At 57.8% G+C, this 25,593-nt stretch overlaps 3 protein-coding genes and 1 long non-coding RNA gene across 4 annotated transcripts in view; 1 reads left to right on the plus strand and 3 right to left on the minus strand.

Moving 5' to 3' along the window:
• Positions 1 to 25,593, plus strand: part of NUP98 (nucleoporin 98 and 96 precursor) — a 209,302-nt gene that overhangs the window by 109,431 nt on the left and 74,278 nt on the right. The gene's annotated exons all lie outside the window — the stretch shown is intronic.
• Positions 326 to 1,682, minus strand: LOC135410485 (hemoglobin subunit beta-like). The gene is made up of 3 exons (XM_064647241.1): positions 1,519 to 1,682; positions 1,195 to 1,417; positions 326 to 540 (listed from the first exon to the last, which is right to left on the minus strand). The coding sequence occupies exons 1-3, from the start codon at positions 1,608 to 1,610 to the stop codon at positions 412 to 414; spliced, it is 444 nt and encodes a 147-aa protein (XP_064503311.1). The 5' UTR covers positions 1,611 to 1,682; the 3' UTR covers positions 326 to 411.
• LOC135410484 (hemoglobin subunit rho) lies at positions 5,876 to 7,744 on the minus strand. The gene is made up of 3 exons (XM_064647240.1): positions 7,294 to 7,744; positions 6,984 to 7,206; positions 5,876 to 6,061 (listed from the first exon to the last, which is right to left on the minus strand). Exons 1-3 carry the CDS (start codon positions 7,383 to 7,385, stop codon positions 5,933 to 5,935), a joined length of 444 nt encoding a protein of 147 aa, XP_064503310.1. The 5' UTR covers positions 7,386 to 7,744; the 3' UTR covers positions 5,876 to 5,932.
• LOC135410492 (uncharacterized) lies at positions 11,597 to 12,365 on the minus strand. The gene is made up of 2 exons (XR_010428705.1): positions 12,119 to 12,365; positions 11,597 to 12,048 (listed from the first exon to the last, which is right to left on the minus strand). It is a non-coding gene; the product is annotated as an uncharacterized LOC135410492 (long non-coding RNA).

Here is a 25,593-nt window from a genome sequence, read left to right on the forward strand (position 1 = left end):
CAAACGATGGTCCCAATCTCCCTGTCCCTTCTCTCACTGCACATTTTTGTTCAGTTTTGTTCCACTTACTCTGTGAAAGGCTTAAAAAATTAAACCAAACAGTGTTACCCGATGTCTCCAAAAAGCACCAGAGTGTTTCTCTTTGCATTTTGTGGTGTTTATTTGGGTTTTGTCCTGAATGTTCCCCTGGATTCTCCAGCTTACACAAGTCTCACTTGCATGAATGAGACCGTGGCTCCCGTTGCTCCATGTGTGTGATCTTCCCCTCTCCCTTCCCCAGCCCCCGCAGCCCCTTCCCTGTTCCCACAGAGAGCCAGACACCTGGTGGCTGAGCAGTTGGTGTTTATTTGGCAAGTAGAGACCAGGAGGATTCCCCAGGAGTGTCTCCAGGCAGGAATGCTGGCGGGGGGCTCAGTGGTACTCGTGGGCCAGGGCGTGGGCCACCACACGGACCATCTTCTGCCAGGCAGCCTGGCAGGCAGGGGTGAAGTCCTTCCTGAAGTTGGAGGCCAGGACAATGATGAGGATGTCACCCAGGAGCTGGCAGGGCAGGGAGGAGAAGCTGTCAGCCAGGTGCTGCCCTCCCCCCCCTCCCCACTGTCACACATGTGGGGACACCAGTTACTGAGGAATTGGTCCCAAATCCCAGCCCCGGGGCACAGATTGTGTCTCTGGCAGCACCAGGATCCCTGGGTGTGCTGGATCCTGCCCAGACAGCTCCCCTTGCCTGCTGTGCAGTGTCCCCCCTGCTTCCACTGGGTTTATCCCTTCCTTTCCCATCCCTGCCCACCCAGGCTGTCCTTGGGCTCAGATCCCTCCCTCTGAAATGGCTGTGTTATTTTCCCTCCTGGTTTAACCTCCACATCACAGCCAAGCTCAGCTCTTCCCTCCAAACTGTCTCAGCTTCTTCCCTTCTGCTCTGGGGCTGCTCCGGGATGCTTTTTCCCACTGGAGTGTGTTTGAGTCTGTGTTTGTCCCCACCCCCTCCCCTGCCTGGGTCCCTCCTCTCACAGATCCCAGCCCCATAACTTGACTCTGTTCTCCCCAAATGTGACTGTTCCTCCCCTTTCATCACCCAGGCTGGGGCAGTCTCAGGGTGTCTCTCAGGTCCCACTGTCTGTCAGACCCCTCCAGGGCCCCACTCCAGGACAGGTCCCTCTGCCCAGCCGAGGCTGGAGCCCGAGCACGGCTCACCCTGAAGTTCTCGGGGTCCACGTGCAGTTTGTCACAGTGGAGTTTGCTCAGCTGAGCAAAGCATTTCTTGATGTTGTCCAGGTTCTTGACGGCCTCCCCGAAGGAGGTGAGCACCTTCTTGCCGTGGGCACGGACCATGGGGTTGCCAATGACGGCCGTGGGGCTGGAGAGGTTCCCGAAGGAGGCAAAGAACCTCTGGGTCCAGGGGTAGACGATCAGCAGCCTGGGGAGAGACACAAACAGCCATAGAGACATTAATGTTCCTGTGATAGGAGTGGTTTCTCTCTCCAGGTGCCCTGGGCAGGTTCCCAGAGCTGGACCTACCTGGCCAGGGCCTCGGCACCGCAGTCGGTGACGTTGACCTTGCCCCAGGTGCTGGTGATGAGCTGCTTCTCCTCAGCTGTCCAGTTCACCATGGTGCCGAGCAGAGGGGCTGCCTGTCCCTGCACAGTGAGAGGAGTGGTGCCAAGGCTGCCTGTCCCTGCACAATGAGAGGAGTGGTGCCAGAGGCTGCCCCGGGCATTTTATACCCGGCTGGGCCTAATCTCAGTTCCCGGAGCCATTGCTCGGGGCTGGGGGGGAGCGGGGCTGCACAAGGGAAGATAGTGGTTTGGATGCTGTCCAAGGGGAAAAGGGGCCCTTTCCCCCCTCTGTCTTTGCGTGGACAAGCATCACCTCACCCCCAGGCTCAGCCCCGAGCACACGGGGAGCTGCTGGTGCGGCCCCGGCCCGGTCGAGGGTTCCAGAGCAGGAGAGCTGTGTGCCACCCCCAGTCTGTGTGCCACCCCAAATCTGTGTGCCACCCCCAGTCTGTGTGCCACCCCAAATCTGTGTGCCACCCCCAGTCTGTGTGCCACCCCAAATCTGTGTGCCACCCCAGTCTGTGTGCCACCCCCAATCTGTATGCCACCCCCAATCTGTGTGCCACCCCAGTCTGTGTGCCACCCCCAGTCTGTGTGCCACCCCAAATCTGTGTGCCACCCCCAGTCTGTGTGCCACCCCCAGTCTGTGTGCCACCCCCAATCTGTGTGCCACCCCCAATCCCTGTGCCACCCCCAATCCCTGTGCCACCCCCAATCCGTGTGTCACCCCCAATCCGTGTGTCACCCCCAATCCGTGTGCCACCAGCAATCCGTGTCCCTGCTGGGCTGTGCACATGGAATCATGGAATCCCTGTGGCCAGGGATCTTAAAGCTCATCCAGTCCCACCCCCTGCCATGGGCAGGGACACCTTCCACCAGCCCAGGTTGCTCCAAGCCCCGTCCAACCTGGCCTGGGACACTCCCAGGATGGGGCAGCCACAGCTGCTCTGGGCAGCCAGAGAACATCTCCAGCAGCTGCATTAGTGCCACAGGGCAGTTACCAGCTGACAGAGGGAATAAACATGAGTTTAAACTCCCTGCAAAAGACTTCCAAGGCCTGAGTTTGAAGACTAGTGAGCCATGGAGACATTTGAAGGAAAGCTGCCCTGTTGGGCCGGTCCAGGGGCTGTTTGCAGGGGGGGCAGTGGTTGGTAACGAGCTCCCAGCCAGGCAGACACTGCCCCGAAGGTGCCTCCGAGGATGGCAGGGGGAGCCTGGCCAGGAACATTTGCTCTGAGCAGCTCTGGGTATTTGAGACCTGGCAAAACCCAAAGGCAGGACAGCCCAGACAGTCCCAGCCCTGGAATCAGCCTGGGGCTTCTCCAGGGGATCCATCTACCCCATCCACTTTTATAAGAAAGAGTTAATTTGAAGTACATTTTAAAATCACCTCCTTTCTGGCTGGGAGCAGCAGCCTGGCTGGGTTTGGGAGCTGGGGTTGTCTGCTGAGGGAGCAGTCTGGGAACACAGGGTGGGAGGGGAAATGGTCATCACAAGGTGCTGGGCAGGGGCAATTCCTGTAGCTTTTTTCCTGTTTGCAGAACCAAAAGGAGATCTCCTCTCCCCCAGAGCACCCCCAGCAATGCCTGGCAGCTTATCCCCAGCTGGTCCCCAGAATTCACTGGCATGGATTTCACTATGCTCAGGACTGTCCCCAAGCACCCTCCCAGCCAGCTGTTCCCTTTGGTGAGGGTGGAGGGTCTCCTAAGTCTCAGAATCTTAGAATCATGGAATCCCAGGATCATGGAATGGCTTGTGTTGGAAGGGATCTTCAAGATCATTTCACTCCAATTCCCTGCCATTGGCAGGGAATCTTCCCCTTGACCAGGTTGCTCGAGTCATGTTTGATGTCTTGGCCACACACTTGCCCTCTTCCATGGACAGGAGCCTTCCTTTTTAGAGACAAACCATCCCAATGATGTCCAAAGGCAGCTCCAGTGATGGCCTTTCTGCACAAGCAGAGTTTATTGTCCCTGATTGCAGCAGGAGTGTCCCACGCCAAGCTTTACAGAGCCCTTATCAGCAGCAGTGGCATCTGTGCCCAGGCCCTGGAGCCAGGCCAGCCCCTGCTCCCCCTGGAACGTGCAGTGCCTGCTGCCCAAAGCCAGCAGGTCTCCAGGGTGTCTTTGTTCCCACTCCAAAATCCCAGAATAGTTTGGGTGGGAAGGGACCTCAAAGCCCATCCAGTGCCACCCCTGCCATGGGCAGGGACACCTTCCACCAGCCCAGGGTGCTCCAAGCCCCGTCCAACCTGGCCTTGGACACTTCCAGGGATCCAGGGGCAGCCAGAGCATGCAATGCTCTCCTCTACCCCCCACTTTGGGGTCAGGTGGGCTGTTGGTGGTTGTAACTTTGCTGTCTCACACCAGAGAGGGACAACTCTCACTGGGAAAGTGTGACCCTCTGGCCCTGAGACACCAGCACCTCACCCTGACCTTGTCTGTACCCCCTGGCCAGGCCAACAGGACCATCCCAGTGCTGGCCAGGGAGCTGGACACGCTCCACATGGATGTGTCCATGGGGGAGGAGCACAGAGTGCTGAGGACATTCACAGACCAGGACAAGCACAGAGTGCTGAGGACATTCACAGACCAGGACAAGCACAGAGTGCTGAGGACATTCACAGACCAGGACAAGCACAGAGTGCTGAGGACATTCACAGACCAGGACAAGCACAGAGTGCTGAGGACATTCACAGACCAGGACAAGCACAGAGTGCTGAGGACATTCACAGACCAGGACAAGCACACCCTGATGTCCAGTCACTGCACAGGGGGGGCTGGTTTGGGACCATGCTGTGAGCAACCCGACAGCTCTGGGGGTGCTGCTGGGTGAACCCACCATCATTTTTTGTGTGTGGTGGCAAATTCCAAGGGTTTGGACTGGAACAATATGTTGAGAAAGGTCTCACCTCCTGGAATCATGCTGAAATGCCCATTGCTGGCTGGAAGGAGAGGCTGTGCTGCAGGGAAGCTGGATGCAGGTCTTTGGGTCTTTTTCTATTTCTTTTCCACCAGCCCAGAATGTTCTCAGTGCTGCCAGAGAGCCTGGACCCTCTGCCTGCCTGGCTGGGCAGGATAGAGTGGTTGTAAGTTCCCTGCTTTATCAGCGGAAGGACAGAAAATGTATTCCTAAATCATGCAAAACAAGGGTTCTGTCATCTTGAGACACCAACATGTCTCTCCTCTTGCTTTTTAAGTTATTCCTTAAAAAGCACTGCTGAAACTGAGGTGCTTACATTGAATCTTCCCATTCCAGTGAAAAAACATGCTTCCATTGAGCCAAAATGACTGAAAAAAGGCTCTGATCCATCCTGCCTGAAAGCTGCCCTCATCCCCCATCCCCTCCCCTGGGGATCAAGCAGATATTTCAGACACTGAACTCTGATCAAAATGCACAAAGTAATGGGGGGTGTTTTCAGTGCTGATGCAGAAAATGCCTCTGATCAACTTCTTAAAAATACATGGGTACCAAAACATGGAGGGGCAAATTTCTGCCTACCCAGTGAACCTCTACACATTTAAATCCTTGTGTGGGGCCAAACTTCTGCCTAGTGAGTGAATCTCTACACATTTATATCCTTGCAGGCATCACAGGCAGAGAAGTCTAGGACCAGAGGAGTCCCTGCTTGCCCTGCACTTGGCCTTCTGCAGAGAACAGGGCTAAATCCCCCCCCCCTGGGTTTCAGCAGGCTCAGGTGTGCTGGGTGAGCTGGGGCTGGCTGGGCTGGGCTTTGCCCATGGCTGGATTTCAGACCAGCATCCCCTGATGTCCCACTGGAGCTCTGTAGGGGAGGGACACCTCAGCCTTGCTCTGTGTGTGCAGGTCTGGGACCAGCAGGGAGGGGCAGCAGCAGCTGATGGCTCAGAGAGCCCAGAGAGCCAGGAGGAGCAGCCTGGCTGCCTCTGCCCAGCCTGGTTCCCTCTGCCCAGCTCCCTCTGCCCAGCCTGGTTCCCTCTGCCCAGCCTGGTTCCCTCTGCCCAGCTCCCTCTGCCCAGCTCCCTCTGCCCAGCCTGGCTCCCTCTGCCCAGCCTGGCTCCCTCTGCCCAGCCTGGCCCCCTCTGCCCAGCCTGGCCCCCTCTGCCCAGCTCCCTCTGCCCAGCCTGGTTCCCTCTGCCCAGCCTGATTGCCTCTGCCCAGCCTGGTTCCCTCTTCCCAGCTCCCTCTTCCCAGCTCCCTCTGCCCAGCCTGGCCCCCTCTGCCCAGCCTGGCTGCCCCCCCAGACCGTGCTGCTCCAGCACCCAGAGCCCCCCATCCCCCTTTCCTGCCCCTCCCTCCCTCCCACCCTGCAGCAGCCACAGAGACACGAACACAGAGAGTTCCAGAAGGTGTGGGGTTTATTGCCCGGTGCAGACCCAGCTGCGTGTCCCGAGGGTTTAGTGGTACTTGTGGGCCAGGGCGTGGGCCACCACCCCCACCAGCTTCTGCCAGGTGGCCTGGCTGGAGGGGCCGAAGTCCTTTCCGAAGTGGGCGGCCAGGACGATGATCAGGATGTCCCCCAGGAGCTGTGGAGGGGAGGGAAGAGGGAAACAGGGTCAGCAGGGTGCTGGCACCCCTCGGTCCTGCACAGCACCCCTGCACCAGGGGCTGAGGGACCCTGCTCTCCCGTGGGTCCTGGGGTCTGCAACCCAGGGAAGTAGCATTTTCCAGCCTCTGGATTTTATTTCCAGATATTTTATCTTTTTTCTTTTCTGCTGTGAAACCCCACACCTGCTGGAGCAGAGGGTCAGTGTGAGGTCCTCCTGCTACATCCCCAAAGCCAGGCTTAGGCAGAGGCTGAAGCAGAGGCCACCAGCCCCATCCAGCCCTCCCAGTCCCTTCCAGCCTGATCTGCTCCCTGTCCTCACCCTCAGCGAGGGTGCCTGTGCCCTGACCTCTGGCTTCACTCCACTCCTTCTCCCCCCTCCTCTGCTGACCCTGTCCCCCACTCAGACCTCTCCTCTCTCTCCAATCCCAGTCTCCATCTCTTCCCATCACTGTCCAGCCCCAAAACACCCCACACTCGCTTTTCCCTCTCCTCCCATGCCTGCCAGCCTTTGAAATGGGAAGATGAAATGATCCCCAACAAAGCAGTCTCTGTCCATGGGGCCAGGAGGTGCCAGAGGGACTTGCCTCCATGCTCTCCACCCTCAGCCCCACTCAGCCTCCCAACATCCTTCTCCTTTTCTCAAGCCATGCCTGCACAAGCCTCTAGGCTTTCAGAGCATCTCCCTGTGTTTGTCCCCAGGTTTGTCCTCACAGCCTGGAACCTGGTATTTCCCTGCATTAGCAAATGCCAAACCTTCCCCACTCCCCCCGTGCCCACCCCAGCCACCTCTTCCTGTTTGGTAAATAAAGTATAGGTTATTTATGCCTGTTTGAAACCCCCAAGTGCTGAGATGCTCTGAGGAAGGAGAGACAGAGGGCCAAGCCCCAAGCACGGCTCACCCTGAAGTTCTCGGGGTCCACGTGCAGTTTGTCACAGTGCAGCTCCGACAGCTTGGAGTAGGTTGCCTTGAGGTTGTCCAGGTTCTTGATGGCCTCCCCAAAGGAGGTGAGCACCTTCTTGCCATGGGCACGGACCTTGGGGTTGCCAACGATGGCCGTGGGGCTGGAGAGGTTCCCAAAGTTGTCAAAGAACCTCTGGGTCCAGGGGTAGACGATCAGCAGCCTGGGGAGAGACACAAGCAGGCCCAGGGACACATTAACCCCCTGTGACCGGAGGGGTTTGTCTCCAGGTTCCCGGGGCTGGACGTACCTGGCCAGGGCCTCGGCCCCACATTCCTCCACGTTGACCTTGCCCCAGATGCTGCTGATGAGCTGCTTCTCCTCTGCTGACCAGTGCACCATGGTGGCTGCTCTGCTGGGCTGCAGGAGGGCACAGACCCCGTAGCTGAGCCCAGACCCCGCCGGGCCTTTTATCCCCTGCCCGCAGCCCCTCCCCGGCCCTTCCCAGGGGCCGTGGGATGGGGGGTCCTGGGGGCCGGGCTGGCCAGGCAGGGGTCAGTCTGCAGCAAGGTGTGGCCTTCGAGGAAAGAGCCCTGGGAGTCACTTAACAGGCTGCTCAGGACACAGGACATCTTATCTCCCCGTCCTTCCCCCGTGGCCGCCTGCTGACCACAGGCTGGACGTGCCACCCCATCCCCACAGCAGGCACGGACCCACAGGGAGGGGCTTTAGGATCATGGAATGCTTTGGGTTGGAGGGACATCAAAGCCCATCCAGTGCCACCCCTGCCATGGGCAGGGACACCTTCCACCAGCCCGGGTTGCTCCAAGTCCTGTCCAGCCCAGCCTGGGACACTTCCAGGGATGGTGTTAGTGAAGCAGAAGTCACCTCCTCAGCTCCAGGTTTCCAGGAACACCTGTGTGGGATGTCAGGGCAGGCTGGGGGTGGGAACAGGCTCCTCTGCTCTTTCCATGTGTGTCCAGTGTTAACCCTTCACTGGCCTCTCTCTGCTGGGAATTAAAAGTCTTCCACGAAGCAGGACCTGCCATGTCACAGCCAGACCAGCAACACCCATTTCCACCAGGTCCAGGTCTGGCCCAAGGCTTTGGATTGACTCTGGGTGTCACAGGTGTTTTCCTGGTTTCCAGGCTGCAGGTGAAGCTTTGCTCCCGGGCTCAGAAAGCAAAGCCAGGATGAATGAGGTGTGGGACATCCAGACAAAACCACGGACCCTGGAAGTGCTCCAGGCCAGGTTGGACAGGGCTTGGAGCAGCCTGCTCTAGTGGAAGGTGTCCCTGCCCATGGCAGGGGATTGGAATTAGATGATCTTCATGGTACCTTCCAGCCCAAACCATTCCATGATTCTATGATTTTGTTCAAACTTTGGGACTGTCTGTGGGGAGTTTAGGTTTCATCCAGACCTCTTGAGACATTCTAGTTACAGGTCAATACTGGTCCATTGATCTAAGAAGGCTGGAGAGGGACTTTGGACAAGGGCTTGGAGGGACAGGACACAGGGAATGACTTCCCCAGAGGGCAGGGATAGATGGATATTGGGAAGGAATCCTTCCCTGTGAGGGTGGGGAGGCCCTGGCACAGGTTGCCCAGAGAAGCTGTGGCTGCCCCTGGATCCCTGGAAGTGTCCAAGGCCTGATCTAGTGGAAGGTGTCCCTGCCCCTGGCAGGGGGTGGAACTGGATGAGCTTTAAAGTCCCTTCCCACCCACACCAGTGTGAGGCTCTGGGATCTCATCGGAGCCACACTGGCACAGCCCCATCACTCTGCTCCAGCTGGGGATTCACATCCATAGTCACCTCTTAGCTCCTCACCACAGGGTCCCATGGGGCTTTATTAATTTTTTCCATGTCCTGATCGTGGGAGAGGCCCCAGGCCCCCCTCAGCAGCCCCGGAGCCCCCGGTGTGCCCCGATAACACAGCGGGAGCGGGGGCTGCTCGCGGCAGATAAAGGGACCAAGCAGGTGGCCAGAGCTGCCTTCAGCTCCTCACCTCCAGAGCACAGTCACGACACACCCTCGGCTCTAAGGAGACCTGAAGACTTCAGAAGTTGTGTAATTTCATAATGCAGATCTCCACAGAGTGGAATGGAATATGTGCAGCCCTAAATGCAGGGCAGATGTTCCCACCGTGTGAGCAGGGCAGTGCTGACCAGCAGCTGGGGGTGACAATAAACAGCCTTGATGGCCCCTGCATTTATTTGTTCCCTGCAGCCTGAATTCCCTGGCTCTGAAATTAAAACCACATCTGGGGTTGTTCTCAGCAATGCCCTTGCCTCATCTGTGACGGGAGATTCATTTCCTGCTCCGCAAGGCTGAACTTTAAAAGGGAGGAGATAATGATGCTTTTCTGCTGCATATGAACCAGCAGCAGGGAAAAGCTCAGGGGGAGAGAGCAGGAGGGTGAAGCTGGGACAGGCAGGACAACATCAAACACAGAGGCTGGAGGAAAGTGTTAATGGCAGCTTTAATATTATTTTACAAAATGGTGTTCATAACAGCTGGTTTTCTGGACTCTGTGGAAAACAGGCAGAGATGTGGCTTGTGGTGAGAAACATTCAGGCCTGGCCCCACACTGACCCATCAGGATCTGGTTTTACTGGAGAGGGGGCAGGAGGACTTTTCATGGGGTGGTTGATGATGGTCACAAGAGCTGAGGGAAAGGGGCAGGGGGAAGGCAGAGGAAAAGGGAGAAAGAGAGGCTGAAGTTGTTTTCATCAAGATAAGCCCATTTGGTGCTGCTGCCTGTATTGATCCCTTTAATGGCTGGTTTTATCCCCACAGCAAGTCTTTAACCTCTCTAATCCCATCGGATGGACTCAATAGAAAGGAATAACAGCAGGTGAATCAGCCAGTTAATCGGATTAGGGTCATGGCAGAGCCTTGTGGGCTCTGACTGGGGAGAGCCTGTCATGGCAACAGCCTTTTACAGCCACTGGGGCTGGAAATGTGTACATCAGCTTCAGCCACTGCCCCACTGCTCCCCACTGGCCCATTTGGCTGTGACCAGTCTAGAACTGGTGCCTTGGATTAACTGGAAGGCCAGAGCTGATTTCCCCCCACCACACTGCTAATGCAGACATCCAGTAACAGGGGGCTCCACAATGGGGCTTGGGGCAAAAGGGGATATCAGGAACCCCTGGAAAAACTGCAGAGAGGCTTTGAACAAGGGCCTGGAGTGACAGAACAAGGGGGAATGGCTTCACACTGTCAGAGGGCAGGGTTAGATGGGATACTGGGAAGGAATCCTTCCCTGTGAGAGTGGGGAGGCCCTGGCCCAGGTTGCCCAGAGAAGCTGTGGCTGCCCCTGGATCCCTGGAAGTGTCCAAGGCCAGGTTGGAGCAACCTGGGCTAGTGGAAGGTGTCCCTGCCCATGGCAGGGGTGTCACTGAATGGGCTTTAAGGTCCCTCCAACCCAAACCAGTCTGGGATTCTATGAACCTTAAATTCAGGAGCAGAGCAAAGCCAGATGCTCCCAGGTTGTAGGGAAAGGGGCAGAGGAGCTGCTCAGTTCAGGATGTGGTCAGTGACAAACCCGGGGAAATTAAACAGCAAGTGGGTCTGAATCAGCACAGTTTGAACAGTTTCCCTGGCTGGGACTGGTTGGTTCCTCACCTGAACACGGAAGCCAAAAATTTCTGAAAATGCAATTTTTTCCTTAGAAGGGACAGGGAAACTGGGAGACACCATGGATGGGAGAGGTGTGGGGGCTCTGTGGTGGAGACTGGGGCAGGCTGGGGCTTTGCACCAGAGAGCTGGATGTCATCACCTCGAGGAGAGTTATCTCTGCTGTAACAACAAACTAAGTGAAAACCTCACTGCAGGTCAAATTAATTCCTCTCTGCCCCTCATTTCAGGATCCAGGCTTAACCCTTGGTACCCTTTAGGTCTGACTCCAAGAGGTGTGGAGCACCCCTTGCTCTGACTGCTCCAGCCTGCATTTCGTGCCATGTAATCATAGAATCATGGGATATCCTCAGCTGGAAGGGGCAGAATCACAGAATCCCAGGATCCCTGGGGCTGGAAAAGCCCTCCCAGCCCATGGATCCCCCTGTGCCCCATCCCCACCTTGTCCCCCAGCCCAGAGCACTGAGTGCCACGGCCAGGCCTTCCTGGGACACCTCCAGGGCTGGGCACTCCAAACCTCCCTGGGCAGCCCCTGCCAAGGCCTCACCACCCTTTCCAGCAGGAAATTCCTCCTGAAAAAGGACCCAGAAGGACCATTGTGTCCAACTCCTGGCCCTGCACAAGACCACCCCAAGAATCCCACCACATGCCTCACTTCTGACACAAACATGTTTTAACTGACTTAGAGCCTTTCACTGGGTTATTTTAATTTTATAGGAAATCTGCCAGGTCTGAAATGTGGGTCCTGGATGACACTGCTGGAGGCTGGGGGCTGGATGCAGAAAAAATGCCCCAAGGACCTCCTGGGCACAACAGGAGACATGCCCTGACACTGTTCATCTGTCCCTGTATCCCTGCAAAGGGATCCACCGGGATGTGCTCAGCCCTGAAGTCAGTGCTGGGGGCTCTGGGGTTCAGTGCTGAGTGGAGTGAAGGCATAAGAGGCACAAGGTCAGACACGAGAGCCAGGATGTCCAGGGAAAAGCTGGAATTTAATTAGACAGCTTCTGAGTTATCCCTCCCACAAGTACTCGGGCAAACCCACCCAGAAACAGACAAAAGCAGCTTTTTTCATTCCAGACAGGCCGTTTCCAGGACAGGCTCGCTGTGGGCAGGGGTTTTCCTCCGTGCTTTGCTCTCAGGCCTCGCTGGGGTTCCATCTCCTCAGCAGGCAGGGACACGGGCTCCTGGCAAGAGGGTCCAGCCCGTGGCTTCCCCCAGACCCTCCCCCTGGGCTGCAGAGGAGCCCACGGGAGCCCTGGGCTGGAGGGGACATCGGGGGGGCAGCGGGGGGGGCACGGTCGGTGGGGGAAGGAAGGGAGGGCAAGAGCGATGGTGCTGAGGGAGCCGGGCGGGTTTCCCGGCTGTGACCGGGTGGCAAACAGCGTCAGGGCACAGCGTTGGCACAGTCGGGGCTGCCCCGCTCTCAGCGCTCGGGCTGTGCCACATCCCGGCAGGACCCCGAGCCCTCGGGCTGTGTCCCATCCCGGAGGACCCCGAGCCCTCGGGCTGTGTCCCATCCCGGCAGGACCCCGAGCCCTTGGACTGTGTCCCATCCCGGCAGGACCCCAGCTATCGGGCTGTGTCCCATCCCGGAGGACCCCAGCTATCGGGCTGTGTCCCATCCCGGAGGACCCCAGCTATCGGGCTGTGTCCCATCCCGGAGGACCCCAGCTATCGGCCCGGCCGAGCCGCCCTGTATCGCCCGCGGGCAGGGCTGGCCACCCCCGCCCTGCCGGCCCGTCCCGATATCCCCTCCCTGCAGCCCCTCCCGATAGCCCCGCGCCCCTCCTGCGGCCCGAGATAAACCAGCGCTGGGCCGGGCTGGTTGCTGCCCTGGCGCTGAGGGAATGGGGAACGGGGGGGCTGAGCCCGGCCCTGCTGCCCCCGGAGCACGGACGGACCTACGGACAGACCCCCATCCTCACATCCAGTCCCACCGGCACGCAGCCCTGGCGTGGAATCACACACTGGTTTGGGTTGGGAGGGACCTTAAAGCTCATCCCGTGCTGGGAGCAGATTCCTCACCGAGCCCTTCCCTCTGCTCCTCTCCCCCTCCCCACGGAGGGACCCCGGGGCTCCCTGGGCAGGCTGAGCTGAGCATCCCGAGGATGTGACTGTGCTGGCAGCACGGAGTGGAGAGCAGGTAAACCCCGGAGAGCTCAGAGGCCTTGCTTTCCCCACAACAAGGCTCCAGTCTCTGTTTTCCCGGGTACGGGTTGGCTCCGAGGGACCCGGCCAGTCGTCCCAGCACCACACCTGCTGCAGGTCGAGCTGGCTCTGCCTGTCACTGCTCTGCAGAAGATTCCTTTAACCACAGAACTCCCCCAAAATCCCCCAGCACTGGCTGGGAACCACGAGAGCTGTCCCAGCCCTCACAGTCCCGGGCACTGGCTAGCAAAGGTTCTCTTTGCACAGGGACAGCTCCATCAGGACCAAGGGCTTTGCTGAGCTCAGACAAGGACTGTCCTCATCCTGCTTGTGGCCTGGGACCTGCTGGGTCAGGAACACAATTTATGGGTCATGTTCTGCCTTTCCAGACTGTCCAACTGGCAATGACCAGAGCCAGACCTGTTCCTGTGCTGGGGCTGGTTTAGGAGGGCAGACCTGACCCCAGCCTGGCACCTGCCACTTATTCAAGCAGCAGAACTGGCTCTGAAGGTGGGGTGGCACCCGGGGCAGCCCCTCTGCAGAGGCTGAGCAGCTGTTTGGGGGCTGCCTGCACCCTGCACCACTCAGATGGGAGAGCAGCCCCTGCCCCAAGCAAGGCACCGAACCCCATCTTTGGGGTTCTGCCTTTGGCAGAGCCTCTGCAGCCTGGACAGAGACCCTGGGGTTCATCCCAGCACCTCTGTGGTCCCAGGACTTGTGGGTGAATGAGGGACTGGCCTGAAGTTCATCACTCACTCTGCTCAGCTCTGCCCAGCACCCAGCACTGGGCAGGATGAGGGAACCCCAAATAGCAGTGTCTCTGTGGGGCTGAGCTGGGCTGGGGGTCAGGGCACGGCCCACAGACCCCATTACACCCCATCTGAGGGGACACTTGGTTTTGAGCGTCCTCTTCAGACACACTGGCAGGAAGGGAGCTCTGAGACCAGGGTCAGGGTCAGGGTTGGGGTTAGGGTTAGATTCAGGTGGTCTCACTCCCATGTCCAGGACTCAAGCCTGTTCTCTGCAGTGGGACGTCGAGTCATGGTTAGGATCAGGGTCAGGGTTAGGCCTAGGCTTAGGTTTAGTGTTAGGGTTAGGGGGTCTCAATTCCATGCCCAGGACTCAAGCCCCTTCTCTGCAGTGGGATGTTTATGGGCTCTCCCATGACAAAATTGCATGTGATGAGTTTGCACCAGGCACCTGGGACAATGCCAGGGGCAGGGGCAACCTTAGGGTCAGGGTCAGGATTAATGTGAGGGTCAGGATTAGGGGATCTCACTTCAAGTTCCAGGCTCAAGCCCGTTCTCTGCAGTGGGATGTTGGGTCAGGGTTAGGATCAGGGTCAGGATTAGGGTCAGGATTAGGGGGTCTCACTCCACTCCCAGTTCCAGGCTCAAGCCTGTTCTCTGCAGCGGGGTGTTTATGGGCTGTCCCGTGCCTCCCTGGGTGTGATGAGTTTGCAGAGGCCGGGGGGCAGTGCTGAGTCACGGCTCCGGGCCCGGCCGGGGCTGTGCCGGGGCGATAACCGGGACGGCACAAACAGGGGCCGGGGGGCAGCGATAAGGCACCCCCGGGCCCGGGAGCGTGCCCCTTTCTGCTGTGTCAGAGTCTGACTCAGCAAATGTCTCTGTGAGGCGGTGGCAGCCCGCGGGAAAGCTGCCAGGTTCCTTTATTGATTATTTATTTCCCCAGCAGAACCAGGAGGGCGGCCCTGGATTACCCAGCACGGGCTGCTCGCCCCTGTGGCAATGAGGGCTTCAGGACCCCCTCCACCTGTGGGGCAGAGCCCGTGCCAGGCTCAGGACACTCATATTCCCAACGTGGGACATGTCCTGGTATCCAGCCCCAGTTCTTCATCCCCCCCTTGCCCTGTTGCAAGTCCCAGGGATGGGGGGGATGAGATGTCCCAGCTGCTCACACCTTGTCCCTGTCCCAGAGAACAGCTCCAAGGGGATCCGTTCTCCTGGCTCCCCTGCACCCCTTGCACTGGCCACAGGCACAGGTCCCTGGGGGGAAACTGAGGCACAAAGTGGCTGCTCTCCCAAAGTGCCATGAGATGCTCATGGCAGGCAGGATCCCCCCTCCCCATGGGTCCCTTCCAACTCAGCACATTCTGTGAGTCTGTGTTTGCTGTACCATGCTCTGCTCCTACCCCAGGGACACAACAAGATATAATCTTCCTTAGAATTAATAGAATTCCTTAAAATTATTAGAATTCTATAATTGGAATCTTAGACTCGTGAAATCCCAGAACAGTTTGAGTGGGAAGGGACCTTAAAGCCCACCCAGTGCCACCCCTGCCATGGGCAGGGACACCTTCCACCAGCCCAGGTTGCTCCAAGCCCCATCCTACCTGGCCTTAGCCAGACTTCCATTCACATTCCAGCTGGATATTGATGCCCAGTCACTTTGGGGGTGGGAGTGTAATGCCCTCTCGACCAACCAAGCCCAGTGCCAGGGGGTGGGTGCTGAGCTGGCTGTGCTCTGGGCAACCTCCTCCTGTGCTCCAAACCTGGCCTCTCCCACAGGGATTGAGGGGCTTTTGGGTAACTGTGGTTTGGGATGATCCACAGGGAAAACAGTTTGTGTTGGGAAGCATGAAGCCATCCAGCCTGAGCTCCTGGGGCACAAGATCACCCTGGAACACCTGTCATCTGAGGAACCTGCAGTCTTCAGGAGCCCCTTCCAAACGGGCACCGAGTGAGGGTCCAGTGGCACCATCCCTACTCTAGGAAGTGCCTTTTCCTTCCTGTTTAGGATGTGGCAACTCCCCGGGGCAGCCTCTGTCCTGGTTCATGCCAGGGGACCACAGACCCTCGGGGGATGCAAAAGGACCGACAGAGCCTTGGGATGAGGCAAAAGGACCAACAGCCCTTGGGGCGACAGAAAAGGACCAACAGCCCTTGGGACAGATGCAAGTGGCAGCAAACCCGCTTCCTCCCGGCAGGGAAACCGAAGCACAGATTTAAGGCAGGTGGGGGGAGAAGAGCAGGAGTCACTGGGACTGTCCCTCCCGGGAGCCCCGGGCGAGGCGGGCGGGCGGCTCTGCCCGGGGGTGGTGGCAGCGGCCCCGGCCCCGCCACCGCAGCCCCGCACCGCGGGACCCCGGGGCCGGTGGGGCTCTGCCGGGGTCAAACCCGGAGCCGTGGGGGGTTCCAGCTCCCTCTGGTGTCGGGGAAGCGCCGCGAGCGCGGCCGGAGCGGGGCGGGGGAAAGGGGACACTGAGGGACCCGCCGGGGTGCCCGGTGGTACCGGGGCTCCTGATCCCATCGGGGACCGGCATTTCCAAGGGACGTGCTGGGATTTGGCCCCAAGCCCATCCCCAGCCCGGGTGTGGATTCTCCAGCCAGGCTGGGTTTGGTGCTGACCTCTGCTAATCCCAGGCTTAACCCAAAGCCATTCCCAGAAATACAACCCAGGTTTGGTGCCCGGAGTGATGAGGGGCAGAGGGTGCAGACAGAGCTGGGGGGAGGGGGGATAAGCTGCACCCCCCCATCCAAGGCTCAATTTATCCCCCCTCTGTTCCAGATGTGTCCCCAACATGGGGCCAGAGCCACAGCACAGCTGCTCCCCGGGGCTTTGCACTCCCATTTGCACACAGCCAGGGGTGGAAAGCACCTGCAGCCCCCACCCCACAAATCCCTGCCCCACAAACACCTCATTCTGCACTGCCACAGCCACGCTGCTCCAGGGAACCCCCTCCCTCCCCAGTTCAGTCCATCTCTGCTCCCAGAGCCACTGATTCTGTGCCTCTGTGATTGTGCCAGCCCAGCCCCAGCTGTGTCCTGCCCCTCTCAGCAGTGACTCTGCCCTGCCCCAGCACGTGCTGTGGTGGGAAACTGGGGAGCTGCTGGCTTGTGGCACAAAAGGTGGCTGAGATAAGGCAGTGCCCCAGTTCCCCCCCCAGCATCCAGCACGGGCTGTGAAAAGCACAGGCAGAGTTTGGGAGGAAAAGATGGGGCACAGCAGAAATTTAGAGCAATCAAAAATTAACCCCGACAGTTCCTGTCTCTCAGGGTGGAGACTGAACTGGAATTGTGCTGTTTTAACTGGTCCTGTCAGATGTTGGTGCCCAAACACAACTTATTCCTCCTCCTTCCCCTCTGTGCAATGTGGGGGATGGTTGTTAAAGAGCTTCTCAAGGACTAGAGAAATTTCCCACACATTAAAGTGGGCAGCTTTAAGCAGGCCCAGGTCAGTCCATGGAACAACTGGACTGACTGATCTGACTGATGACTGGGAGGAGATCAGAGCCTTGCAAGACCCAGTTCTGGAGCTGGAAAGTGGGCAAATGGGGCCCAGGGTCTGGACATGGATCTGGAGAGACTCGTGGTCTGCCCTGGGGTGCGAGGGACTCACGGACACAGGAGTGAACTGAACCGAGTGGGTGAGGGTCAGGTGCTGTCCTGACCATCCACCGAGGAGGGACAGGGCTGGGGGTGCTGGCCATGCCCACGTGAGCAGGGCTGGTGGGGGAGTGGGGACAGGGCAGGCACTGCTCTCTGTGCCTGTCCTTCTGCCACCCAGGCCCACGTGTGGCCCCAGGGAGTCCAGGCTGGCCACCAGCCATGCAGACGGGCCACTGTAGCTGAGGTGGAGGATGAGGATGAGCAGGAGGTGAGGGGTCTGGGTCTGGGTCTGGGTCTGGGTCTGGGTCTGGCAGGGTCACCTCCACAGCTGGGCTGGTGTCCCCAAACAGGGGCTGACAATAGAAGTGGCTCCTGGGTCTGCCAAGGGACTGGCTTTTGGGCTCAGCCAAAGGTGTTGTTTCCCTCTAAAACACAAGGATTTTCCTCCCTAGTTTCAATCTCTTTCACCTGGAGCATTTTGCCTGGCTCAGGCTGCATCACCAGCTTTCTGGAAACAACTGTCATTCCAGAATTAGCAGGCACTAATTAGGCTGCTGGAGCTTCCACAAGAACTGCAGCTCAGCCTCCTCACACTGGCTCATTTAGACTTGGACTCACAGAATCACAGACTGGTTTGGGTTGGGAGGGACCTTAAAGATGGCCTTAAAGATGGCCTCATTCCAACCCCCTGCACTGCCAAGGCCACCACTAAAACATGTCCCCAGGTGCCACATCTCAGAGAACCTCTGCCTGAGACCTCCTGGCAGAGCCTTGCCCAAGGTGAGTCCTCCTGTCCTGCCCCTCAGAGCTCTCCTCAGACCCCCTCCCTCGGGGACGAGCTCTGGGACACGCTGTGGGAGGCAAAAGCTTCCACAGGCACAAAAGCAGTGAGACGATTAAATCCACATTAAATCCCCGGGAGTCACCCCCGGATCCCAAAGCAGCCCCCGGCTGAGGAGCCCCCGGCTCTTTGGTGCCAGCAGCGCCGCCGCGGGTTTTCCCCGCGCTCAGACCCTTTCCCAGAGAGCCGCAGGTGGCCAGGCTGGGATGGACAGCGCCGGGCCGAGATCCCGGAGCAGCAGCTCCCGTGTTGGCGCTCGGCGGGCTGGGCTGAGCCGTCCCGGAGCCACCGGGGAGCCCCGAGGGCAAGTGGGGAGCCCCGGGGGGCACCCGCGCGGCCGGAGCCGGGGCCGTCCCGCCCCCCGAGCGGGGAGATGTGGAGCCGTGATCCCGCAGTGTCCCCCTCCCCTCGGCCGTCCCTGCCCGGCCCGGGCCGGGCCCCGCGGGCGCGGAGCGCGGCTCGATGGTTCCCTCTGCCGGGGTGCGGCGGGACGCGGGGAGGCTGCGGGGAGCGGGACATGGATGCGGGATGCGGGACATGGATGCGGGACGCGGGGGAGGCTGTGGGGAGCGGGACATGGATGCGAGATGCGGGACATGGATGCGGGATGCAGATGTGGGATGTGGATGTGGATGCGGGATGTGGATGTGGATATGGATGTGGGATGTGGGATGTGGATGTGGGATGGGGGATGTGGATGCGGGATGTGGATGTGGATATGGATGTGGGATGTGGGATGTGGATGTGGGATGGGGGATGTGGATGCGGGATGTGGATGTGGATATGGATGTGGGATGTGGGATGTGGATGTGGGATGGGGGATGTGGATTGGGATGGGGATGCCGATGTGGGATGCGGGATGCGGATGCAGGAGGTGTGATCGGGATGCAAATGCAGGTCGGGGATGCTCCAGTCCCTGTCAGCCCCAGAGCCCCGTGGCCTCAGCCCGCCGGTGGGAACTCCCCAGGTAACCAAGGAGAGGACACATCTCCCCTTTGGGGACCACAAATCCGTGGGGTCACGCAGGTTGCCCCGTGCCAAATGCACCCAGAGCTTGGGAAAATACCTGGCTGCAGTCAGTCCATCTGGGTTTATCTCAGCCCCAAGTCTTGATTTAGTGCTTTATTGAGGTACCCGGATCTGATTTCCTTCATCCTTTAATTAATTTCCATCCCACACAAATGCTGACCACTCTCACTCTTTGTTAATGCTGGATTTTCCTTTCATGCCCCCACGGAGCCCTGGCAGGGCAGAGCCCGGTGCCGAGCCCCGGGCCGGGCGCAGAGGACGGGCACACTCGGTGCATTGGTGCCCGCGGGGCAGGAGCAGCAGTGCCTGAGCGCCCACAGAGGCAGCAGAGCAGGGCCAGCCCTGGCAGCAGGTCCTGGGTCACCTCTGTAGGGGTGGCTGGAGGTCACACCACCACCCGTGTGTCCGCGGCCATCCCCCCTCTCCCCGAGCCCGTGAGAGGGCGCTGGGGCAGCTCCGGGGGCTGCCCGAGCTCCGTCCCAGCCAGAACCTCAGGGATCCCCAGGCAGCTCACACGGAGAGTCCCACTCCAACCACGGCAGTTTGGTGCATTTGTCATCCCATTCATCACTCTGCTGCTCCTGGATGGAGCCCCATGGGGACCCAGAGGGTCACCTCCATGACCCCAGATCATGGAATCATTAAAGCTGGAAAAGACCTCCAAAATGGAGAGAGACTATTTCCAAGGGATGGAGGGACAGGACAAGAGGGAATGGCTTCCCACTGCCAGAGGGTAGGGATAGATGGGAGACTGGGAAGGAATTCCTGGCTGGGAGGGTGGGGAGGCCCTGGCCCAGGTTGCCCAGAGAAGCTGTGGCTGCCCCTGGATCCCTGGAAGTGTCCAAGGCCAGGCTGGACGGGGCTTGGAGCAACCTGGAATAGTGGAAGGTGTCCCTGTCCATGGCAGGGGGTGGGACTGGATGGGCTTTGAGGTCCCTCCCAACCCAAACCACTCCATGATTCTATGATTCCTTGATTCTGTGATGTGCCTTTACATCTGTGCCTCATACCCAGGACAGACCTATGGCAAACCCATCTCATGGTGAGTCTCACAGCTTATCCAGTATGATGATTCATCCAGCAGGAACCCCACCCCAAGGACCTCCCTCCCTTGTCAGCTCCTCTGCAACCCACAGACCTGGTCCCTAAAACTGCTGATCTCTGAAAGCTGCTTTTGCTTTGCTGGTTAAACTTTAACTCTCCTTTGTGCCCCCAAGAATAACTGTTCTCTCTGATAACCCCTGCCTGGCCCCTGTGATCTCTGCAGCTCTGCTCCCTGATTACTGATGGAAAATGCTGATCTCCCTGGCACAGGAGCAGTGGATATCCAGCACTCTGCTGCAGCATTTGAGACTTCATTGAGGCATTTATTAATTCTTTTTTTAGCAAAGACACGGGCACAGCCTTGTTCTCCACTAGATGTTTTTGTGAGGGGAAAATCAATAGAGGAAATTATGTTTGGTTCGAATATGAATGTGGTGACATCACTCAGGGTATGGGCATCTCTCCTAATTAATAACATCTCAGGCATGTGATGCACAGAACTGCATCTGACCCTAGAAATGGCACACACAGAGTCATGGAATCGTGGAATGGGTTGGGTTGGGAGTGACCTCAAAGACCATCACAAGAGTTCACACCCCTCAAGTGGAATTTTACTGCCCAAGTCTTTGCAGTTACTCCAGTTGGCACCAGGTGACGAGTTTTTAATGTCATTCTCATTGACATTCTCATTCTCATTGTCATTCTCATTGCCTTTCTGAGCTCTGGGACCCCCCACCCCCTGTGAGCCCCTGCCCACCCACATGTGCCCCCATGACAGACCCCCCAGCTCTGATCCAGCCCCCACAATTGTGGAGTCACATCTGGCTGCCTGCAGCTCTCTGGTGGTCTGATGCTGACCCATTTGGGTTCTGCTCTGCACACAGTGGGGTTCATCATGGGGGGACCAGCAGCAGATGGTGGCCATGAGGGTGTGAACAGTGGGAGAAGCATTGTTCCTACATTTGTGAATGATGGACTGGTCACTGTGGTGCTGGGTATTGCACAGCACAGCTGTGGCAGGTGCAGGTTTTCAAGGCCCTCAATGGTGGAGAAAGTGGGGATGAAATACATCTCCCTGAGAACAAAGCAGATGGATTGGTGCTAAAACCCACACAGCCCCCACTGCAGCACCTCCAGCCCCTCACTGTCTGCTCTGCTGACAGACCCAGACAACCCAGTGCCCAGACATGTTCTCACCAGTGCAGGACTGCTGGGGAACCACTGCCCTGCACAGCCTGAGAACCCCAGCACCCCTGAGACCCAGCACCCCTGAGACCCAGCACCCCCAAAGACCAGCACCCCTGAGAACCCCAGGACCCCCAAAGACCCAGCACCCCAAAGACCCAGCACTCCTGAGACCCAGCACCCCTGAGAACCCCAGCACCCACAAAGATTAACACCCCTGAGACCCAGCACTCCTGAGACCCAGCAGCCCAAAGACCCAGCACCCTGATTACCCACCACCAACCACCTTCACTGCAAGGTCTCCTGAAGCTGGAGTCACTCATGCCCAACAGGGCCCCAAACCCTTTTCCAGTTCTCCTTTCTGGCCAGACAGTTCTCATATGGAATAAAAGCACCAATTACAATGAAATTTAACCCAAAATCTGTGGGCAAAATCTGCTCAGCCCCAAGGCAACTGCACAGTCCGTCCCCAAGTGCTGTTTTATTCCTGCTAATTATTGTTAATGATAACAACGGGCTGTTGTGACTCAGCCGAGTGTTTGAATCCTGTGGGATTGACTTTCTAAGCAACCTCACGTCTCCCAGTCCTCAAAGTGTTCTGATTGCAGGAAGATTATCAACACCCAGACATCTCTGTCTGCTACCCCACTCTCTCATCCCGCTCAGAAAGCCTTGATGCCACTTCCAGCCTCCCCCTGGGAGCTGCAATCAGCAAAAGCCTCAGGGAAACACCTTCCCCACGTCAGCTGGGAGCCCATGATCTACAGAGAGCAAAGGGGGCTGTTTGCTCCTTTGTTTGTTGGAATTTTGTTTTCTTCTGGTGGAAGGTGTCCCTGCCCACGGCAGGGGTTGGAACTGGATGGGCTTTAAGGTCCCTCCCAAGCCGAAGGACTCCATCCCTGTGGTTCTGTGTCCCCAGCACAGTGACAGGGTCCTGCACAGTGACCCCAGCCCGGCACGGCCACCGCTGGCCACGGGCTTGTACTGACTTTGCAAGGACTGGGGGCTGAGCCACACCGGGTTTGCTCCCTTTGGACTTGTCCTGGGCCTTTGTTTTTACCACATTTAAGAGTGAAGGCAACTTTTGTCCAGACTGTGGCAGTGGCTCTTTGCTCCTCATTGCAGGTGTGGCTTCGGTTTCACACAGAGAACGGCAGCACTCGGTGCTGAGGGAGAGGTTTGTGCCTTCAACACCCTGTAGTGCTGGGAAATACACACCTGGCAGGATGGCAGGGCCTCAGGGAGGGGGACACGGAGGTGACACAGAGGGGCACAGGCATGAGGTGATGGGAGACAGGCACAGGCTGGTACTGCCTGTATATATAATATATATATATATGTGTGTGTGTGTGTGTGTGTAACTGTTATACAACTATATATAACTCATGGCTATAAAACAACTCTGGAATAGTCAGTTAAGGAAATACAAGCTCAGAGTGGGGCAAAAATGCCTTGGGGGTGGCAAAGAGGGCAAAGAACAAGCATCTGACATGAAAAAATGCATCAGATCCAGGAAATGTCGGTAGGAAATGTGGCTTGCAGAGCAGCGAGGGGAAAGCAAGGTGCAGAAGCACATTATCAAAGGTAAAACAGACACAAAGTGGGCCCTAGAGGGAGGCAGAAGAAGCCACAAACACCAACATTGTGACTCCCTGTGAAGGACTCCAGGTTTTTGTGGCTCTGTGTATCATCCACCACCAAACAGAAGTCACCAAGCTCAGGACCCCAAGGAGCAGGGAAAGGGTGACCCCAGCAAAGAGGTAGAAATTGGGAAGAGTGTGTATCACAATCTTAATTTATTATTATTACTACTTTTTTTCGGTAGAGAAATATTAATTCAGCTCTTTTTTCTGCAATAACTGGCTCTGGACCCACACTGACTTCAGTGTTGGCCTGTTGTCAATGGCACCAACAATTAATTCTTGCCTTCATACACGCAGTGCCTTTGCTTGTTTGCTCGTTAATGATGCTGATCATAACAACCCCTGTGGCCCCTGTGGCAGTGGGGGCCACGTGGGACCCCCTCAGCCCCCCTTGCTGGGATCTGCCTTCTCCAGCAGCACTGGGCCCTCCCTGCAAGGACAAGGTCTGCTCGTCCCATGGGACACCCTGAGAGGCTTCTTGGAGGGATGGGGGATCTGCACAGCCACAAACACGGGGTCTGTGTGGAACAAGGTCACAGGAAGTGGAACAAAGGGCTGAATCCACACACACTCGGATGAGCCCCATCCCTGGAAGTGTCCAAGGCCAGGTTGGATGGGACTCAGCAACCTGGGCTGGTGGAAGGTGTGGCAGGGCATGGGGGTGGGCAATGCCCTTTAAGGTGCCCACCAACCCGAAACTTCTGTGGTTCTCTGATTTCTGCTTTTCAACAGATTTTGTCTGGGAAAGGGAGAGGAAAACATCAAGTCAACTGAGTTTCTGATAATATTAAATCCCTGCAGGGCCAGCTGTAAAAATCTGCAGCAGCCCATGGTGCAGCAGCCCGGGCAGGAAGGAGTTAATGTGTTGCTGTGCCTCAAACTCCAGTGGCCACTCAAGCAAGAGAGCTGGACCAGGATGTGGCCACCAGGATGTGTCTGGGAAGAGGCTGTACCAAGGTGGGACAGCACCTTTCTGGGACAGCACCTTTTTGGGGCCAACTTCCCTGTTCCTGTCCGAGGTGACCCACAACACAAGGGACAGCACCGGGGCAGGAACAGGGTCGTGGAGGGGGCACGAACTGTCAGCTGAGGGTCAGTCCAGGAGAGGGGGATCAAGACCTCCAAAAGACCCTCAAAACCCCTCAAGCCATTCCCAGAAAGGTCCAGAAGAACAGACTGCACGTGCTCACTCGTTTACACAAAGAGCAAGAAACCCGATCCTGGGGGTGGGGGGGAAACTTCCCTACAAATGGTGCCCCCCAAAGCCTGGGCAGGGGGGACCCCAGCACCGTGGACACCCCAGGACCGTGGGCACCCTGTTGGTCAGAGCAGTGCTGGAGCCAGCATGGGTGGTTCCCTTTCCTCTCCTACCCAAGCTCTCTTTCACACTCTCCTTCTTCCCTCTTCCTCTCTACTCTTCTGTTTCTCTCACCATTAGAAAGAGGGGGAAAAACGCCCCAATTTCCACCCGGAGGGTGGAGTTGGCACATTAAACTTGGAGAGCTTTGTTTTTTGGACCCTTCTGGCTTTCGCCATCCCTGTTTAACCACGGGCATCTGGGACCCTTGGGTGCTCCTTTCCACATGGGAGTGGGATGTGACACCTGGTTCGACTGAGTCACTGAACAACAAAGCAGGAGATTTCACTGCAAAGGCAGCTGGGATGAACAGGCAGGACACACTGGGGAGAGCACGGGGCACGGCACATGGAAGATGACAGGCTGGTGGCTGAAAATTATCTCTCAGGAACAAGCTGTCACTGCTCTGACAGTGTTACAACACAGTTCAGTGATCAGCAGTTCCAAAAACAAACCAGATATTAGAAATTCCCAGGCAAGGAGCAGGAAAGAGCCAGGACAGCTCAGGGCATCTGAGACCACCCCAGTCCTGCACCTCGGGGGAAACACTCCTCTGGTGGGGGAGGAGGGAGCAGAGGAGGGGAAGGGTCAGAGAGGGGAAGATCTGCTCAGTGACAGCTCCAGTGTGAGGGGGAGAAACATGAGGTGCTTTTCTACCTGACAGGAGGGGGGAGCCAGGGGGGGTCGGGCTCTGCTGCCAGGGAACAAGGGACAGGAGGAGAGGGAACGGCCTCCAGCTGTGCCAGGGGAGGCTCAGGTGGGACAGGAGGAGGAATTTCCTGCTGGAAAGGGTGGTGAGGCCTTGGCAGGGGCTGCCCAGGGAGGTTTGGAGTGCCCAGCCCTGGAGGTGTCCCAGGAAGGCCTGGATGTGACACTCAGTGCTCTGGGCTGGGGGACAAGGTGGGGATGGGGCCCAGGGGGGATCCATGGGCTGGGAGGGCTTTTCCAGCCCCAGGGATCCTGGGATTCTGTGAGCACTAAAGCGGGTTCTCCCAGAGCCTGAAGTGCTCACACATGAAATTTAGGAAGATTTGCTCCCTAGGCAAGTGGTTCATCACCAAAACATCAGCACTGTGAGTGATGAGAACAGCAAAACAGCCCCAAAAGCTGCCCTAGGAGGAAGACTCTGAGCCCATGCTGAGAGTCGGGGCTTTCATGGGCTCTGGAGAAGCTTTTGGCAGCAATGACTGTGCTCAGTGTTACACTGCTCCCCTCAGCACCTGCACTTCTGGTTTGTGTAGGGGATTGCTGTTATTCTTCCTTCTGAGGCAGCAGCATTATTCCTGCATGTCGTTTGCTGCCTTTTGAGTTTATTGCACTGTTTATTACAACCCCTGGGTCAGCCCCTGCCTGGCTCTGCCTGGGGTAGGG

The sequence above is a fragment of the Pseudopipra pipra genome, chromosome 2, assembly GCF_036250125.1.
Source record: "Pseudopipra pipra isolate bDixPip1 chromosome 2, bDixPip1.hap1, whole genome shotgun sequence".
Lineage (NCBI taxonomy): Eukaryota > Metazoa > Chordata > Aves > Passeriformes > Pipridae > Pseudopipra > Pseudopipra pipra.

Coding starts and splice junctions, on each gene's coding strand:
- LOC135410484 (XM_064647240.1), bottom strand. CDS start 7,385: ATGGTGCACTGGTCAGCAGAGGAGAAGCAGCTCATCAGCAGCATCTGG. Junction 7,207..7,293: donor GGGGCCGAGGCCCTGGCCAG/GTACGTCCAGCC, acceptor GTCTCTCCCCAG/GCTGCTGATCGTCTACCCCT. Junction 6,062..6,983: donor TGGACCCCGAGAACTTCAGG/GTGAGCCGTGCT, acceptor TCCCCTCCACAG/CTCCTGGGGGACATCCTGAT.
- LOC135410485 (XM_064647241.1), bottom strand. CDS start 1,610: ATGGTGAACTGGACAGCTGAGGAGAAGCAGCTCATCACCAGCACCTGG. Junction 1,418..1,518: donor GGTGCCGAGGCCCTGGCCAG/GTAGGTCCAGCT, acceptor GTCTCTCCCCAG/GCTGCTGATCGTCTACCCCT. Junction 541..1,194: donor TGGACCCCGAGAACTTCAGG/GTGAGCCGTGCT, acceptor CTGCCCTGCCAG/CTCCTGGGTGACATCCTCAT.